Source organism: Stigmatopora argus, chromosome 7, assembly GCF_051989625.1.
Source record: "Stigmatopora argus isolate UIUO_Sarg chromosome 7, RoL_Sarg_1.0, whole genome shotgun sequence".
In the NCBI taxonomy this organism is placed as follows: domain Eukaryota; kingdom Metazoa; phylum Chordata; class Actinopteri; order Syngnathiformes; family Syngnathidae; genus Stigmatopora; species Stigmatopora argus.
Window position 1 is genome coordinate 17050654 of NC_135393.1, and position 19678 is coordinate 17070331.

General features: G+C 40.4%; 2 protein-coding genes across 3 annotated transcripts in view; both read right to left on the minus strand.

Moving 5' to 3' along the window:
• Positions 1-55: 55 nt before the first annotated feature.
• ppm1kb (protein phosphatase, Mg2+/Mn2+ dependent 1Kb) lies at positions 56-6815 on the minus strand. The gene is made up of 7 exons (XM_077604593.1): positions 6688-6815; positions 5485-5954; positions 5003-5103; positions 3274-3439; positions 3025-3169; positions 2142-2276; positions 56-2075 (listed from the first exon to the last, which is right to left on the minus strand). Exons 2-7 carry the CDS (start codon positions 5907-5909, stop codon positions 1944-1946), a joined length of 1104 nt encoding a protein of 367 aa, XP_077460719.1. The 5' UTR covers positions 5910-5954; positions 6688-6815; the 3' UTR covers positions 56-1943.
• A 691-nt stretch (positions 6816-7506) lies between these two features.
• Positions 7507-19678, minus strand: part of fam13a (family with sequence similarity 13 member A) — a 31811-nt gene continuing 19639 nt past the window's right edge. Inside the window, exons 14-24 of one of the 2 annotated variants that reach the window (XM_077604591.1) lie at positions 17988-18108; positions 13337-13544; positions 13120-13261; positions 12672-12753; positions 12389-12594; positions 11775-11858; positions 11301-11396; positions 10170-10316; positions 9704-9900; positions 9467-9568; positions 7507-8352 (exon numbers count right to left, since the gene is read on the minus strand). In XM_077604591.1, coding sequence (XP_077460717.1) covers positions 8229-8352; positions 9467-9568; positions 9704-9900; positions 10170-10316; positions 11301-11396; positions 11775-11858; positions 12389-12594; positions 12672-12753; positions 13120-13261; positions 13337-13544; positions 17988-18108 — 1509 coding nt within the window. In that variant the 3' untranslated portion in view covers positions 7507-8228. The remainder of the gene's footprint in view (positions 8353-9466; positions 9569-9703; positions 9901-10169; positions 10317-11300; positions 11397-11774; positions 11859-12388; positions 12595-12671; positions 12754-13119; positions 13262-13336; positions 13545-17987; positions 18109-19678) is intronic. The other variant, XM_077604592.1, reaches the window with a different exon arrangement.

Genomic DNA, 19678 nt, shown 5'->3' on the forward strand with positions numbered 1-19678 from the left:
GTTAGCAATCAGCGCTAACACAAATAGCCCCGAAAACAAAAACCAAACCAAAAAATCCATTTCAAGAACCAAATATTTAATGATAATATCCACTATATACAACCCGTCCCATGTACACATTCACATGTAACAGTGATGACGTCATTGAAAACAAAACAAACAAACAAACAAACAAAAAATTGCAACAGTGATGTTCACAGACGAGTGTGTTTGAAATGAGGTTGCCTTGTTTGCCGCCGCCACGGGCAATATTTACAAACACCCATGGATAAATTAAAACACGGCGTGTGCGTCAATTAGCAAGTCAAACAACAGTTTTGCATAAATAGTTCCTATTTACACAATAACAAGGTGTACATTTTTTCCGTACGGCTCGCCTAAGTCGCCATTAGAAAAAAAAATAGACGACGTGAACAAATGTCAGGTTGGCTCGTAAGAACGTTTTGGCAAAAAAAATAGACGCTTGATGGTTGACCTTGTTAGCGCGCTAGACTGTGCAAAATGGTTTGTAGAACGCTAGCGCCTCGCTAGGAAAAGGTAGAAATGGTTTTAGTCGTACAGTGACGAACACCAGATAGGAAATATGGAAATGAAAAGTGTCCAAGTTGGTTTGATTCCAAGCTAGATCCATTTTTTAGGTGTATGACAACTTTGCTTGAAAACATAATCATTTTTCTAGTAAAATTTTAGATTGTCTTTTGAATTTCTGACTTTTAATCATATACGACTACTCTAAGCTTTTTAAAAGTGACTTTATTGTTATTAAATTTATTGTAAAAATTAAAAATCCATTCCAGCAACTTTTAACTTGAAATGTACAATTTTTTTAATTATTTTTTAAGAATCCTTTACCCTTATAAAATGTGAACTGTAACATATGTGAACTTGTCAACTATCAACAATAATCTAAAAAATAGTTTTTTCGGGGAAAACATACTTTTTAACGCTGGACATTGTGGACGAGTTATAATTAAAAAATATGACTCTTAAAAGATAAATTTTCAAGTAATCATTGATGACAGAAAGAACAAAAACGATTCTTCTAAAACACGAAAAAGAAAAAGAGCAATTTTGATCATTCGACTTACAAATGTATTCCCTTTAAAATAACCCTGTTCCATAAAACTAAACTATTATAAAACTATTTTTCTGGTAACATTATAAGAACGAGTCAACAATGGTCTATTTTTTTGTGGGAGGGCCTCGTGGATGCGTAATTTGACGGAATATACAACGCATGATGAAATCGTCTTTTATGACATTGTAGACTTTTGCTGTTTTCGATATTTTGTACTGAAGTAGCCAATCAAAAATAACAATAATAATAACAAACCAGAAGCTTTTTAGCACGAAGGCAAGTTTGTAGATTCAACTGTTTCCAACTAAACCGTGTTAGACTGACATGTTCAATGCTAATTCTTAGCATAAGAAGCTAATTTCTGTCATAAAGGATAAAAGCGTACTTTTAGAGCACTGAAAAAAACCCAAAAAGTTCCTGATTCTGGATTTTTTTAACAAGAATGTAACTTTAGTTTCCAATGTTTCCAATGAAACCGTGTTAGACTGACATGTTCAATGCTACTTCTTAGCATGACAAGCTAATTTCTATGATATAGGATAAAAGCCCACTTTTAGAGTAATGAACCCCGACAAAAAAAAAAGTGTTTTTCTGACGAGTGTAACTTTCGAGGTTCCACTCTTTCCTACTGAACTGACGAGCTAATTCCCATCGTAAAGGATAACAACGTAGCTTTTGGAATCTAGCTCTCGCAGCAGTTGTCACGTGTTCGTTTCTTATCCCGCTTTAACTGGTGGCTTACCGTCCACGGCGGGAGACGCCACCTCCCGTCGAAAAGGGACGGCCCGTCTCCCGTGGCGGACGGCAAGTGGACTATTGCACTTGCTTGAAAGGTCGCGAGACCCGGCGGCGTCTTGGGCGGGCGCTACGCCCAGCGCCCGCTGGACACGAAGCTCCGGCTGAAGGAGAAGCCGCAGTCCGAGCTGGTGTGCTTGCCCCAAGCGCCGAAAGGCACCACCATGATGGTGCTGTTGTCCTCCGAGCCGTACTGGAGAGCCTGCGGGGACGTGGCGTTTACGGTCACCGGACGGCGGAAGGCGCGCGGACGGCGGCTGGCTCGCACCTGCTCGGAAATACGTTGTGCCGCCTCCTTGGGGTCGTGACACTGGTTGATGACGTTGCAGATCTCCTGGCTGTTCATGATGAAGTTGATGCCGTCGGTGGTGAGCGCCAGGAAGGAGTCGTGCACGTGGCTCAGCTGGAAGCAAAAAATAAATAAATAAGGAAGGAAAAAATAAATAAGTAAATAAGGAAGGAAAAAATTAATAAATAAGTTGGAGAAAATTGTTTGTCTTAATTGGTCGTCTCCTTGCATTGACTGGAATAACTTGTCTACAGCTTTGTCGCCACCGTGTGGGCATATATTGTATAAAATTAATTCAAATCAAATGATTGAAATCATGACGTTTTTTTTCAGAAATGAAAATTCCTGGTGAAAAAAATAAACAACGGAAAATCTTTGGGGTTTTTAGATTAATCCTTCTTTGAGTACTTCAGTATTTTTATCATATTTCAAACAAACCAATCAAAGCAAACAATCCATGTGTTTACACAGTATAATATACACACATTTTTTGTGTATTTAGGTTTTTTAACTCCCACAATGTAAACCTGTGGTGTCATTATTCGAATTTTTTCTCTCAGACGGGAAGGTGACCGAATTAGGACGATGCTACTTAGCTATCGTTTGACTTTTACCGACTTACGGCTCTACGACGCGAATAATTATCCAATAATATATAGTATACAATAATATTTATGCACATTAATTTATACATCATACGTTAATATTCTTAAAAACTGAAGGAAAATACAACATTTTGAAACAGGAGTATTTCCTTTTGAAATTTTGATAAATACATGTCATGTATATTGTATAATAATCCATTTTTTTCATTTGCGTCTCTATTGGGCCAAATATATTGAATGGTATTTCCTCAACGTACCGACACTCTTTTGGTTTCTGGTTCGGCGATGACCCCCATGTCCTTCAAGTCAAAGTCGCCGATGCTTCGCGTCATGGCCAGCCTGCCATTGACGTTGGACTGCCCCAAACTGTTCCAGGTGATGAAACCGCCACTCCTTTTGATCCTGCATCCAAAACAAAAACAACTCTTTCAGAGGCCGTGGTCACGAGAGCGGGTGACGCTACGGAATGGTCAAGAAGCGAGACCCCCGATTCCCCGCCCACTCGCCTGTCTTTCTCGTCCTTCCTCTCGGGGGTGTGGTCTACCGTGAGCTTGAGCGCTTTGCCCTTGCGGCACAACATGGCGCGGCTGTCGCCCACGCTGGCCACCACCAGCTCGATGCCGTCCCTCAGCAGCGCCACCGTGGCGGTGGTGCCCGCGTTGGCCCCGGGCTCTACGACACATGACGGAGAGCGGGCGTGAGTGGCGGAAATAGACGGGAATCTCGACCACTCGCATGCGCAACGATACAAGAAGTGGGCAGGGACTACGCCCGCACGGTAAACGGCAATGTACGACGGTCATGTTGAATGCATATCTCAAACGACACTTAGCGTCGCATGCTAAGTCTGCTAATGCAAATATAATGTATGCAGCAGCATTAAAAAAAGCATACAATTCTGTGGTTTAACCGAATTCAATGGTGATTTACACCAAAAAATAAAATAAAAAATTCATGATTTATCATCCTATTTCATTCATTAAAAACAAATTTAAAAAACGTCAGACTAACTTTCTGGTGTTTTAAAAAGTAAATGTCAGAATTCTGTCCATATTAATTTATTTTGTTTATCAAAAAAAGATTCAATAAAAACGCAAAAAAAGTAAACGTCCTTTGATCAATTTTTGGCAAGCTTTCCATTTTAAAACAACAAAAACTGCCATTTTATCACTCATCGAATTCCGAAAATTTGCAAAAAATCTGCCTTTGATTGGAAAACCATGATAGTTACATTAAATTAATAATAGAATTTTCACATTTCCTTCGTAAATGTTTGTAAAATAGTAAATCGCTTAACCAACGAGTCAACTCGGCGCCAAAAAAAACATCTCGTGTATACGCTCAGTCAGAGAGAGAGGGGGGAGAAAGGGGGTGAGGGTTGGGAGAGTGAGAGAAAGATAGGGAACCTTCCAGAAGTCCAGGATTTAGGACCCGCTGGACTCTCGCCTTCAATATCTAGCCCATCGTCATCCACATCCGTGTCTCCAGCTCTGAGCTGCCATAGATAACATGCACAAACACACAGGTATATTGGGACATAGCACACAGCGCGGCGCCCCCCCGAGGGTGCCACGTAAACTGCGGTTAACATAACCAAAGGTTTCAGGGCCGCCGCCGCGTCCAATCCATTCGACTGGTCATCGGTCCCAGTCGAAATGGATCGGATCGAGCGAGTCAGGCGACAAACGCTCAACAGGGTTGGATCACGAGGACGTTTTGTTGTATTGCGCCGTGGTTAAAGTCAAGAAAAATGGCGCTGGAGGATGGAAGTTGGCACAAAAAAAAAAAAATCGACCAGGTTTATTTCATTAGGAGGCTTTTGATCAAGATTAGTAAGTTTAAGAAATCTAAAAATGTTGGAAAAGAAATGCTTCTGGAAGATGAATTTAACATTAGCGTCTCTTTAAGTTGACTATGACTGAATAGCAAAGGAAGTTAATACTTTTTTTAACGAAGTCTTAGAAGAGAATTTAAAGCCAATTCTAGAGCAGATTTCATCAAATGAGTTACGAGACCAATTTACGAGCGCTGCAAACCAAATTGAATGCCAAATCTAGATGTTGTGCCCTTTTTAAGACATTTTATCAAGATTTGTATCTCTATGAACACATTTGAAAGACTAACTTTAACTTTATTGGTATGTAAACACAACTAAATTACCATGACATGTATTAGTTTTAACGTGAAGTACAACATCGCGGTAAGACTAATAAATAAGATTTGTGCTCAACCTACCGTCCAAAGACTGCTGCAAATGCTCGGCTAAAGCTGTATCCACTTCCAGGAAAGCTCGAGTTAAGACGACTTCCAGATTTCCCTCGTCTGCCACCAGATCCCTGGAACGACAAATTTAATCAAGTTAAACTCGTTAGCTACTCCCCGGGCTTGCGTGGGTTTTCTACGGGTACTCCAGTTTCCCCCCACACCCCAAAAACGTCTATGCTAGGCTAGCTGGCTAAACGCTCTAAATTGCCCCAAAGCTATAAGTGAATGGTTGCTTGTCTCCTTGTGGGCTGCGATTTGCTGGTCCCTGTAGTTGGCTGAGATAGGCTCCAGCACCCCCCACGACCCTTGTGAGGAGAAGCGGTTCAGAAAATGAATGAATGAAACTCCTAGATCCAAGACTGGTGGGCAAAAGCGGTAATACAAAGTGGAGGAAAATAAAGCACATAACCTTTAAGGTTGCCAGATAAACACTTTATGGCCTTCATCCTTACTTGATAAACGTCTCCATGTGGCGGTGGCAAAAATCGGCGGCGCCAGGCCCGCCGTGCCCGTCGAAGACGGCGAAGTAGATGAGGTTGTTGGTGATTTGCGAGAGGCGGAAACGGTCCTCGTTCTCCTTGCGCCGGCCGATGAGCGAGGCGCAGCCCACCTTGGACAGGCTGACCTTGGGGATGGGCTTGCCGTAGCGGATGCTGGACGGCAGCAGGATGGGCTCGTCGATGCGGTTGTCCCAGATGCCGAAGGAGTCCCAGGTGGTGGGGTGCCCGCTGCTGTCCGGGTCAAAGCGCGTGCCGCTGCGACGCTCGTCCGAAGGGGCGTGGAGACGTCTGGGGCCGAGGGACGCCGCCGCCATTCGGGGGAGGCCGACCAGGGGTCCGCTGCCGCTGGCCAGGCGGGCGAGACGGGTGATTGACATCACCCTAACGGCGGGAATAGCGGAGAAGCGGACCGACGGGATCACCTGAAACATGGGCACACGTTCACAATCGGACTTTTAAGACATTTAAAGAAGACATGAGCGAAAAATTGGATTTTGGAATAATTTGGTGGGTTTATTTGATTCCTGATAAAATTTGGGCCACAGCTAAAATAATGGGAAACTGGTTTAATTGACTGCTTTAAAAAAATGATAGTCATGAACGGTTCATGAATCATTTTTCATGATGAACCATTCAAAGACATTGTCAAAACACCCGTTTTTAAGCCTCTTAATAGCATTTTTTTTATTTCTTTATCTTTTTTTATTAATTTCCTTAAATTTAAAAAATGTGCGACATTACATGACATTTTTAAATAAAAAGGGAACCTGTAATTATTCTTTTTTCATCTATTTAGTCATTTGTATCTTTGCTGTATAATTCGTCGAAGAAACTGAAAAAAGTTGCATGTACTTCAATGAACCAAGTCATTCGGCTAACGTTAGCATTACATTCCCTTTAGAAAACCGTACGTTCTCCATTGTTATTGAATTCTTCCAACGAAGCACCTGTTTAGCCAAAATACACAACAGAAAGTTGACTTTAATACATTACCTACCGTCTTACTGAATGACTAGCATGTTTCTTAGCTGTTAGCAATAGTTAGCTGACCAACAAGCTTCGACGAATGCCTCTCAATTTAGGAAAAAAACATGACAACAACATACATTTCTACCTTAAGAGTATTTCTTGTACAATTGTTTACCCCCCGTTTACCTTTAGACGCCAATTTTGTCCCAATTTTGTCGTCTTTTTTGATAGCTGCCGCGCCACACTCCTTTCACTAGTCTCGCTTAGCTTATGTAATAAATGTTATTAAACAAGGCAATGGAAGGCTGTCAGCCAATCAGAACGCAAAAAAAGTGCCCTTCCCGCGTAAACGCCCCACAATCAAGGAAGTTGATTCGTCAAAGTGGGTGAGGCACAGCTAAAAAGGGCCAATCATCTATCAGTTTTTTGTACACGCAGCCAATCGGAGGAAAGCCACCCCAGACCTGAGTTTTGCGAGGTTGACCTACATTCTTCTGTTTACGATCCTAATATAAAGCTTTGAGCATTTATCCCGTCGTAAAACAACAGAAAAAATGAGTTAAGGCGAAATATAAATATTTAAAACTAGTAAATGTATGTTATTCATTAAAGTTGACGAATTCTTACTATATTTCAATGCATTTCCCCCCTGCCTGACCAATTAAATTCCGTTCGCGTGGTGTTTGTTAGCAATTGCCTTTTTTTTAAATGTGCCCTTTTGAGGAAATAATTGTATGAATTCATAATTATGCTTGGTTTCGTAGATAAACTACTATGGTGAAGTCAGTTTCCGGGTTTGTCAGTCGTTAACTTCCATCGACAGCAGGGGGCAGTGCTGGACGAAATGGACAGCCAATAATGGTAAAATATTTGACATAATCTTAGTGCGCATTTATTATTGTGGCACAGGTATTCTGCAAAATAACCACAAGAGAAGAGCAAAATTGCTCTTGCTAAATTATTAACCTGTTTAAAAAAAATGATTCAAAAAGAATAATACCCACAGTCAGTAAAAATATCTTTTTTTAATTCATACTATGTACAAAATACAAATACACTATGTACTAAAATGTACACACTCGTAATGCGTACCAAGTCCACACTGATTAATTCATCCATTTTGGAGAAAGAGTGTAAACGTTTGCATTTTAAAGCAAGAGGGAAAGTTCAGACATCAACTCATCAATTGACGGAAATAGACGTCCAAATCCAATTTCAAGTGGGAGGGACAATTTTTCATTCGCTGCCACCTTGCCACTTCAAATGGATTGGACGCCTACTATTGATAAATTCATTTAAAGAGTTTTAATTTAGCTTTCAACAGTCATGGTTTTATATCATTTTTTTTCCACAGATTTTGGCGGTTGCCTTTTTTCAATTCATTAAAAAATAAAACTATCTTTCCATAAATGACAAATTACAATTGCAGTTCCTCGTATTATTCTCATTTAAATATTTCATGACAAATATGAGCGGTTAAAGTTAAAATGAAAATTTAAAATGCTAACAACCCTTTTAGCTCCTAGCAAGCACTTTTACAGCGTCACAAATATGCCATACAAAAAATATCTCGCCTGGTAAAATGTTTAAAAATAACATTTCGTGTACTATTTTAAGACTTTTGTGACAACACAAAAAAAGTGAGAAAGTTTGCCGCTCTACAAATAAATTAGTAGACGTTACGAGCGGGATGGTTGGCTGGTTTTGGAGCACAAAGTCTTTTGGATTTAGATGAACTTGGCCGACTCTCGTTTGCTGATGAGGACCTCCAGGAGCTTCAACTTGGCTTTTACGTGTTTGTACTCGCTGTACTCGGGCGCCAAAGGCGAGCGGTCCTCTTTCTGAACATTCCTGAGGAAACACCAAGATCATCTTTTATTTAGTTTTTCCCAAAGAATTGGAATAATGTTTTATTTTTATGTATTTTTTTTTTATTACCGTATACACGTATATAACGAGCACCCATAATTTGTGACAAAAAATTGGAGTTGTTAGCACGTCGGCCTCACAGTGGGGGACCTGTCAGGCTCTTTAACAAAAAAATGGCTGAGTGTTAAGACCTACCGTACATGTATGTACACGTATGGGTAAGTGTATATGTATATATGTATATATGTATATATGTATGTGTGTGTGTGTGTGTGTATGTGTATGTGTATGTGTATGTGTATGTGTATGTGTATGTGTATGTGTATGTGTATGTGTATGTGTATGTGTATGTGTATGTGTATGTGTATGTGTATGTGTATGTGTATGTGTATATGTATATATATATGTGTATATATACACACATATATATATATATCAGCAACACGCTTATTTATTTATATATTTATTCATGTATTTATTTACTAACTTACTTATTACCTATCTATTTATGTCTAAAATGCCTTTCCTATTTCTGCATCCCTCTTGCTACTGTAACAACGAAATTTCCCAAATACGGGATGAATAAAGAATAAATAAAGTTATCCAAATCGTGATCGGTCCACCTGTGTGGACTTTGCGTGTTCTCCCCGGGCCTGCGTGGGTCTTCTCCGGGTACTCTGGTTTCCTCCCACATTCCAAAAATATTCATGCTAGGCTGATTGGACACTCTAAATTGCCCCTAGCTATGAGTGATTGGTTGTTTGTCTCATCGTGCCCTGCGATTGGCTGGCCACCAATGCAGGGTGTCCCCCTGCCTCTGACCCAAAGTCAGTTGGGAAGGGCTCCAGCACCCCCCGCAACCCTAGTGAGGATAAAGCGGTTCAGAAAATGAGATGAGATGAGATGAGTGAACCAGAAATTTATTTTGGTTTCAGGTGCATTTGATATGAATGACTTTATTTTGTTAATTTAGGGGATATATATTTAAATTGGAAGAATTTTTGTTCATCCTGTGATTTTTTCAATGCAAAAATTAGATGAAATAGATGACGGACGGATTAGTGGTTGAGGATTGGTGGCAGCTGGGCGTTCTTACCTCCCATTTTGCCGCAGGAATTGTTCTTCAAACTCTTTGAGATTTTTGCGGATGCGCTTCTTCTCCTCTCGAGTCTCTTGGAGTTGCTCCACCAGCTCATGTCTGCCAAGTGACCAATAAAATTGTTTTTTTTTGCTTTCCTTTGTAAGGCAAGTCACTATTTTTTCAGAATTTTGTCCCCATCTCGCTTCAAATGGATCGGATGCCTATTAAGGGTCAAAAGACAGAAAGACTTACGTGGTGGCGGAGTGCAAATTGGACAGCCGCATGTCCGTCACGTTCTGGACGGGCGTCAGTTCGTCCACCGGCGAGATGAAGCCGTCGGCGTCCTCGTCCACGTGACCCAGGAAGCTCAGGACGTTGAGGTCGGGCCGAGAGGCCGCCGAGAACTGCGGCTTGACGTCGCCGTCGTCCTCCGAGCCGTCCTCCTCCTCCTGGAAGGGTCGCAGATATCGTCAACTCCAGACCGGTCGGGACCGGTTCGGATTGGCCGTTCGGTGTTTCAGAATCAAAGGCAAACTCTCTCAACGTCATGCAACGTTTGCGTATTTGGTGTTAGTCAGTACGACATCCTAAAAGCAAAAACTACTGATTGATAAATAAACACTGCAACCTGCTGCCGTCCAATCAAGAGGCGGCCGGGACGGGGGACGTTTAGAAAAGGGGCGGGCAAACGTTAGCGGCCGGGGCGGGGCCTTTTCACCTGGACGTCGTCGAAGAAGAGGGCGGTAACGCCTTCGATTATGGGCTGCAGGATGGGGCCTCGGCGCTTGCAGGAGGGCGAGCCCTGCGGCGACGTCGAGAAGTAGCCGATAGCCGGCGGGGACGTCGCCGCGCAGCCGCCGCCGCACTAGCCACACGGACATGTATGGCCGTCAAAAATGGCAAAATGCAGACAGCGCGACTACAACGGTAATGGCGATTCCGTGCAAAATGTCCGCCGCGGGCTCTTAAAAAAAACATGTCATCCTTGTTAGGGAAACATAATAGCAAGCAAAATAGAGTCCAAAAATGTGAAAATTGTCTAAATTAAACAGTAAAACCAAATATGATACATGAACACTTTTAAAACTCAAGTTTTTAAATGAATATTCATTCATTTTTCTGGACCGCTTATCCTCACAATGGTCACAGGGGGTGCTGGAGCCTATCCCAGCCAACAATGGGCAGCAAGTGTGGGGATACCCTGAATCAGTTGCCAGTTAATTGCATGACAAACAACCCATCACTTATATAGCGAGGGACAATTTAGAGCATCCAATTAGCATGTTTTTGGGATGTGGGAGGAAACCGGAGTACCCGGAGAAAAACCACCCAAGCCAAAAACATGCAAAATCCACGCAGGTATTAAAATGACTACACCTTCATAGATGGTGCAAAAAATGTAATAAAAAGTACTGTATTTTCTCGCATGTTAGCCTCCCCACGTATAAGCCGTACCCTTAATTTTTTTCTTTTTTTTTCTTAAATTTCATTCATAGATGTAAAAATAAAATTTGTTAAGCATTCTCTTGCGTTAAGGCGTTTCGTCTTTGTCACCTTGCAGTGCGTGTGAAGTTTAATTAGTGCGCATATAAGCCTTACCCTCGATGGAGTCATCATTTTTTTAGCGACAAATACTGCGAGAAAATACGGTAATCCTAAAATGCGGGTCAAGAGGGAGGACAATGCGGAGGACATGTGCGTGAAGCCGTAGGATTACAAAATGGTGCTTATGTAATAACATACAGTCCAGCTCCCTTACATAACGAACAATACTTAACGAATAGGCGGACTTTTTCTTTTCTTTTTTTTACAAAATAATAATAATAATAATTGTGTGCCGCTCACTTACAATGACTGGGATGGTGGAGGCCCGGCACAGGATCTGCTTGACCAATCGGTACCTGTCGTACAGCGGCTTCATCATCTGCCGCTCGTTCTTGGTCACCTGGTCGGGAACGTGAAAATGTTAGCCAAAAAGTTGGCTGCCATTGACAGGGAAGGACGCCCCATCTGTTTAAAGTGGGAGGCTCGGCAACCTCCTCCTTCAATCGGATTGGCCGTCTACTTGTGATTAAGCCGTTTAAAGAGTGTTGATTTGGTTTTAAGAGACGTGACTGGACGTCTTATGTTAAATGTTTTTATTTAATTTAAATGGAAAATACATTAAAAACCAACGCATCCCTTTTTATTTAAGTTCTAAAGAACTTTGAAAATTGGAAAATAATACTTTTTTGAACTCTGTGTTTAATTTGCTTATATTATTAATCATTTATAGATGACTGGACGGCACGTGACTGGACGGCAAACGGTCACGGCGACTTACGGGTCGTCCGTGGATGCTCTCGTAGTAGAGAAGAGCTTTCTGGAGGGCCAGCTTCTCAGCGCCAATTTGCTCTCTGGTCATGTCCTGTTAGGATGGAGAACAACTTGAAATTGCATTTATTGCCAATTATTTTTGCCATTAGTCCACCAATTTGATTTAACGACAAAAACATCTTATTCAGGACTAAAAAAATCCAATTTTTCATCACGAGCGCCATTTTAAAAGCCATAATGATGTCGAATCTGAAACATGTTCAGCATAACTGTCGGCATTAGCGTGTTCAACGTGCCGTGCTTTTATTTTGAAATGTTCACCGGAAGTGTGAAAAGCACCTGTATTTTTGTAAATATTTACAATTATTTGCACCATCCATAAATGCTGTAAGCTAGCAAGTTTTCAAGGTTGAAGTGTCACCTTTTAACCGTAAAAATTGCGTTTTGGACAAGATGGCTATTATTCAATGGCAGGCTAATGTGGTTAGCACAACTAAACATTGTCTTTTGGCATTAGCCTCAATGCCAACTCTGTACAATGTGTAATATAGATTTTTTTTTCTGTCTGAATGTTAGTTCTACAATGTGTTATGACCAATAAACATCATGACTAGTAATTACCTTGATGTCCTCGGGCCGGTGGACCTCCTGGCGTTTCTCCTCCAACTTCTTGACGATGCTGTCCAACGTACTCTCCACCGGGGGCTTGGGAACCTTCTCATGGGAGGGCTTCTTCTCCAGCTGGGAGCCGAAGCTCTTGGGAAGCGTGTTGCTGCGTTGCCGCGTCAACGGCGGGAGGTCCTCCTCCGATTTTAGGAGCTTGTGTTCTGCGAGGAACAGAGGTCGTTCGTTTTAAGCGAGCCGTTTGGTGATTGGCGCTTGTTTTTTTGGGGGGACGCTTTACCTTTGAGGTCTTTGCGCAACCGGGCTAGCTCGTTGACCCATCGCAGAACTTCCGAGTTTCCTGCTTTGTCGCTGTGGGAGGGCTGGGGGGAAAAATGGCGGATATTTCAGACATGTGTGTGATGTTGAACACAATAAAACTGATTAACAGTGTCAAATTAGGTGGAAATGTTTGAAAAGCGGTAGAAAATATAACCTAACAACATTTTTTTTCATGTCATTTTGGCCATGTAAATTAAACATTTTCAAGTTAAAATTCAAGGTATGCAAATTCCTTGCTTGGAAATATTTTACTCATTCCTGTTATTTTTCATGGGTACAGTTAAAAAAACACAGAAAATGACAAATCTTGTTCTATACATTAACTCCTAGGTGGCTTATTCGCTCCTCCCTGTCAAAACGGGATTACCCAAGATTGCCCAACAACATGGTTAGTTTTTCCAACTCACCCGATACTTGCGTTCATCTTCAAACCTCTCCTCGAACCTGTGAATTTTCTTCTTCAGGGCGTGGATCCTCTTGGTGAGCTGGGCGGTGCTCAGCTCCTCCTTGTCGTCATCGCAGGAACCGAGAGAGGAGCTCCTCCTCCGACTTCAAATGGAAAACCCTGTTATGACGTTGCCATTACGACGCCCGACTTCAAATTCCGCCAAGGTTCGCATGTACCTGACAAAGGAGTGGGCGTTGGGGGGCGACGGCGGCACCTCCGTGTCGTCCAGATACTGCTGACACTGGCCGTAAGCGTAGAAGCGCGGGGACGGCGTGGGGTCGCCATCTTCCTCCAACAGTTGGCGAATCAGGCGGCCGCCGGCGCAGGGCGACAGGCAGGCTTCGTCGCGGTCCGGGATTTCCCGCGAGTAAGCCGGGACCGGGTCTGTTTCGTATACAAAAACCATTTGTTAGGGTCAAACTAAGATGGGGGACTCATTAACTGCCACTTCATTGGCCTGGCATGAATTATTACCGTATTTACTCGCATATAAGCCGCATTTGTTGGACCCAAAAAAAATGACTGAATCGAAGGGTACGGCTTATATGTGCATAAAAAACAACATGCACAAAACTGCAAGGTGACAACACCATAACGCCATGACGCCATGACATCAAGTTCTCATCAAGATAGACTTATTTCTTTTTTCAAATTGAATAATTTGATATTTTGCATTTTCAGAAGTAAAAAAAGTTAACATGCCAATATTAACTTCCTTATGATATTGACCCTAATCATGTGCTTTTGATTCATACAGAAATATCTCAGAAATAGCATGTGTGATGATTTTTCTTAAGATTTTCCCTTCAAAGTAACACATTTATACTCCCTATTGAAAACCATCAATATGGAGGTGAAAATTGTCAATCATATTATATCACAAATTGTAAAATACAACAATTTAAGGCAATTTTAAGGGTGTGGCTTATACGCGCAGGCGGCTTATATGCGAGTAAATACGGTATGTCTTAAAAAAAAAAATCTATCACATTGTTCGGGACGTTAACAAAATTAAAGCCGTATTTCCTCCGATGTCGAGCGGCGCCAAAGAAGACATCTCGGATCATTTCCCACCCTGTTCTTCTGGCCTCTAACGTTGAACGCCGAAAGGCGTTACCGTAGCAATGGGAGCGACCAACCCTGGCCCCCCCTGGGCGTTTAGAACAGCAGTGGGAAAACTTCTACTCTATTCTGTTTATCCTCTCGACTCCGCCCAAGTCATAATTATGTCGACGGACAATCCCGGCTCTATTAAAAAGGCCCGGCGCTCTTTCTGCCGGATAATGTCAGGCCGCGACCCCCGCCGAACGGTACGCTTTGTTCTCTCCCGCCTCTCCCCATATGGCGGGACATCAATATGTGCACATGTACGCTGGCGGCCTGTCAGAAAGAGAAAAAAAATAACAATAGTAAAAACATAGAAGGTGTCAGATGCGGGTTTTTCTTTGGGTTGGATTCAATTTCCCGCAGGCAGGGGCGGATCTAGAAAAATATTTACGGGGTGGAGAGAGGGTGGCGGGAATTTTTGGAGGGGTGGCAAATATACATTAGATTAGGTAACTTAATTCAACCCGTAATTGGGAAATTTCACTGTCACAGTAGCAACAGGGTGAGAATACAGACAGTAAAATACATTTTAGACATAAATAAATAAGTTAATAAATAAAAAGCATGATGGTATATAATACACAAGTGACAAAATGGCGGACCAATGCTTCATTTTGTGCTTTATCATTTAATGATAACATTTTAAGGATGATTCAAAAGCTTTGAAAATGTTAATAAAGAAATGGAGATTTTTTTTCATGCTAAATATTTCAAAAATATATTTTTGGGGTTAAAAAAAGGATTTGAAATGTAAAATTAAAGAGTAACAAGGGAGTGCTCCTGTAAGACGTGAAATATGTCAGCTTGCCATTTAGTTAAAGGTTGACATAAAGTTGCGCGGCGCTCCAGCGTGTTGTCATGCGGACCCAAAAGGTCGTCGTGACGACTACGACTGTGGACCCATATCCGAGAAAAAGAGCAAATGATAACTTTGTTAAATTCCTGGATGGCAAAAAGAAAAGAACATGCCAAAAAATCTGCTGGGCATTAAAAAAAAGCGCAGTAATTAACTTGCAATCTAAATGCCATAAAAAATACAACACGCAAGAATATGCAAGCATACAAAATATTGTTTAAAAAAATATTAGTCATAAATGACCTAATTATACCTAAAATTGTCATAAATTGATCATTAAAAAAAAAACTAACTACAGGATGAATTAAAAAAAAAAGGAAAATTATTCCCAAATTGAAGTCATCTAATCACAATTTGCAGGATGATTTTTAAAAAAATGCCTATTTTCTCATAAAAACGATTATTGGAAAAGAGCTTTAAAAACACTGAGCACTTCCACGTCCTTCACTTTTAATCTGTTATTTAATCTTCCAGAAAAATGAAAATGTTTGTCTCTTAACAACCGTCAGGGCTGAAAGTATTTTTCTACCCCACGGCCATATTTAGCAGTACAGATACCCGAACTATCTCTCGTATGGAAGGCGCCAAAAGGCTGCTGGCACAAAGTCGACTGGGACAAAGTTCCCCTGGCTGCCGTGCCAGTTTATTTATGTACAGTAATACCTCGACATAAGAGTGCTCCGACATATGAGCAATTTGAGATACGAGTAAAGACAAAAGCAAACAACCCTCGATAGTTTGCATCTGAAAGTCAGGGTGGAGGCGGGGCAAATAGAGCCAATAGAAAGGTATCAAAAAGTAAATTAGAATTAAGTTTAGTGTAAAGTTAGATTAAACTTATTTTTGAGGGTGTCTGCATCATAACCCAAGTTCATGTAAATTTGTTTATGTGATGTTACGAGCGCGTTGCTGTGCAAAAATTGATATGAAGCGGAAAGGGTCAAAGGTCACAGAAGTGAGCAATCTGCTTTGAATTAGGTTATAGGTTACATGTTTTGGTGCATAACTATGGAATTGTTGGTAAATAGTTCCCTAACGAGGTCCTGAACGAGGAATGTTTTGCTGTTGCAACAAGTAGCACGCCCCAAAAGCTCATTGTGGGCCACGAGGGAACCCCATTGGTCACCGCCTGGTCATTGGCCCCGCCTCCACACGCCCCTCGATCCCGCCCTGAGGGTGCTACTTAATTCAAGATGACAGATTTGTTTTGCCAAACGTCTGCTAAAGGGGGGCTTAAAACACATGGCGTCTTCAACTTGTAGCTCATCCTTACGTTACAATAGAGACGTCCAATCTATTTGAACGAGGAGGGATGGATCTGAATGATCACGCTTTAGTCCGTTTGAAATTGGAGGGTTGGCAGCAACATTCGCTTAATTCATCGGACGCTAATTAATTATCAAGCTAAATGACAGTTTAAAATTGTCCATATAAATGGAAATCTTTTCTTTGTTTTATTTCTGATTTTATTTAAATGTTTTCACATGTTTTATTTAAAGAGAAAAACACTTTCTTTTCTAGTAGTATAAAAATATTTAATTTCGATTTTTAAACTATGTTTTTTTAAGATATTTAAAAAAATTTACAAGTAAATATTGTCATTCTATTTATTTTCTCAAATTATTTTTCAGTCTAAAACAAAACTATTTTTTATTATATTTGAGATATTTCTAGTATTATAAAAATAAATATTTTATTTCGATTTTTCAACTGTTCTTTTATAAGATATTTAACTTTTTTACAAGTAAATACTGTCTCTTTGTATTTATTTTCTCAAATTATTTTTCTGTCTAAAACAAAACCATTTTTACTATATTTGACATATTTCTAGTACTATAAAAATAAATATTTTATTTCGATTTTTAGACTGTTCTTTTTCAAAGATATTTAACATTTTTTGCAAGTAAATATTGTCTTTCTATTTATTTTCTCAAATTATTTTTCAGTCTAAAACAAAACCATTTTTTACTCTATTTGACATATTTCTAGTACAATAAAAATATTTTATTTTATTTCGATGTTTAAACTGTTCTTTTTTCAATATTTTAGAATTTACCTTACTTTTGTGACTTTTTATATTTTTATATGACTTATTTTTATGGAGTATATATATATATATATATATATATATATATATATATAACAATGTGCAATATCTTAGACTGTGCAATATTTTAGAATTTACCTTACTTTTGTGACTTTTTATATTTTTATATGACTTATTTTTATGGAGTATATATATATATATATATATATATATAACAATGTGCAATATCTTAGACTGTGCAATATTTTAGAATTTACCTTACTTTTGTGACTTTTTATATTTTTATATGACTTATTTTTATGGAGTAGCACCACCAATTTTGTTATACGCAGCTGAGTATGACAATAAAGGCTTTTGATTTGATTTAAGCATTTTTGATAAAAAAAACACTAGTCCTCCATAAAAGTTATCTTTGTAATTTATCCAAACTTTTCCATATATTTTTTTATTACATTTCTAATTAAACTTGTTTTTTCCTGCATCTAAAATGTAATGCAAAACACGCCTTATACATGAGCAGACTACTAAAAATGGAGATCATTCGACGATCAAAATAAACATTTGTCTCCTCCCTGTTGGTAAGCAACGGCTTTAAAAAAAAAAAAAAACAATGCTTGCACTTGTTTCCAGTGAGCGTGCTGATCATGTGACGTGACTAGAATCCAGAACTACAGTGCCACGTGCGAGCAAAATCCAAATACTCCCGACCCCTTCCCCTCCACATGGAAAATCTGGGTGCGCGTGCGTCCTCGCATCGTGGCTAAAAAAAAAATTAAATAAATAAATTTTAAAAATCCAGCAGGAGTTCTGCGCTCACCTCCCCAGTTGCTGTCCAAGCGCGGCACGTCCTCGCAGCCGTCCTTGTCCCGCTCGGGGTCGTACGCCTCCCCGCCGTTGCGGTCCACGACGGGCGACTCCTGGATCTTCATCCTTAGCGTCTGCACGACCATAGAGAGAGAGGAAAAAAAGACGGAGACGTTCGCTTGAGTCCGAGCAGACGCGTGCACCCTTGTCTTAAAAGCCAGCTGCGCAAAAGGGGGGCGGCGACCCGGCTCGCCATTGGCTGCCGGGGGGAGAGCCGCAAACGCACGCCCATCTGTTGGGAGTGTTCTTCTCCGACTCCCTACCCCACCCAGGACTTGTTTGTCTCACCACGCCGAGGGAGGGAAGGGAGGACGGGTGACAGAGTGGGGGGAGAAAGAAAAAAAAAGAAAAAAGAAAAAAAAAAGACGGCTTGTGAGCGAGTACACGTAGGCTGGCGGCTGATTTTTTTTCTTTTTTTTTTCTTCCCCTCCCAACACAAACATCCAGCTCAGATAAGAAGCGTTTACGCTTGGGTTTCTTTATCCGACCTCCCACGTTTGATTTCAAGTTTGACGTAAACTCCCCGCTGGTTCTGCTGCGAGATTACAGTTCAAAGTGGCATTTGTGAAAATATGAAGTCATTTATATGGAGGGGGGGGGGGGCACAATGCAATTTGTCCTTGGTAACTCAGAGGCAACATTACAGATTAAAGATGCAAAATTACAGCTAGGCTTTCCTGTTTAAAAATGCTACAAAATCAAAAACATTCCAATAAATGACACTAAATCCTGCAAACAATGCATCTTTACCCGGATAAAGACACTACAGTAATCCTTCAAATATTGTAATTAATGTAGACCAGACATGGCTGCGATAAACGAAAAACCGCGAAATAGGGTCACCCGTATTTAAAAAAATATATATATATATATTGTTTCCCAGTAGCAAGCGGAGGACAAGCATCTGCTTGCGAGTTAAGCGTGGATTTTCACATTTTTATGAACTTACAAAAACAATTAATTAACCCGAAAAAATTTCCCACAGAAAAAAAAAACGCGATGTAGTGAAGCCGCGATAATCGAGGGATTACTGTACGTTTTTGCGCCTATACGGAAATACAAGTACACAAGTACAATGATCAAAAAGTGTATATTTATTAAATACTACAGATATAAACAAGACTGTAATGTTTTAATATCTAAATATAATCTATATATTTATAAATGTGACTACTTTAAAAACTACTCAATGAAAATAGTTCCTCTCTGCTTGATATAAATAAATAAAAAACATTTAGCCCCCCCCCACACACATTTTGGTATCTAAGTGTAGCCTATGTTACCCCAAATATGAAAATAATTTCATCATGCAAAAAGACAATGTCCGGAAAAAAAACAGACTTGTTGATTTTAGCTACTAAAATCCCCAGACTTAAACCCTATCTGCATGTTTTTTTTCCACATATGACAAATAAGATACGACTTAACAACTTTAAAAAGTATCAGAAAAAAAGGCAATTATCCTTCAAATTTCTGAGGAAAACGAAACTGGGAAAAGCGCCTATTTAGCGTGTCCGCTTGAAACCGATAGTGTCTCGTTTCCTCCGTCTCTGGGCGTGAGACCAGGCTATTTTTAGAGAAAAACAAAATCGGAACACAGAGCCACAGGAGCACCCTAAATACCACAGGGGGGGCTGCTTACAG

Excerpts from the sequence above, each read along its gene's own strand:
- ppm1kb (XM_077604593.1), bottom strand. The coding sequence starts at position 5,909 with ATGTCAATCACCCGTCTCGCCCGCCTGGCCAGCGGCAGCGGACCCCTG. Across the intron at positions 3,440-5,002 it reads TTTGCAGCAGTCTTTGGACG|AGCCCGGGGCCAACGCGGGC; the intron begins GTAGGTTGAGCA and ends CATGTGTCGTAG. Across the intron at positions 2,076-2,141 it reads CACAACGTATTTCCGAGCAG|GCTCTCCAGTACGGCTCGGA; the intron begins GTGCGAGCCAGC and ends ACGTCCCCGCAG.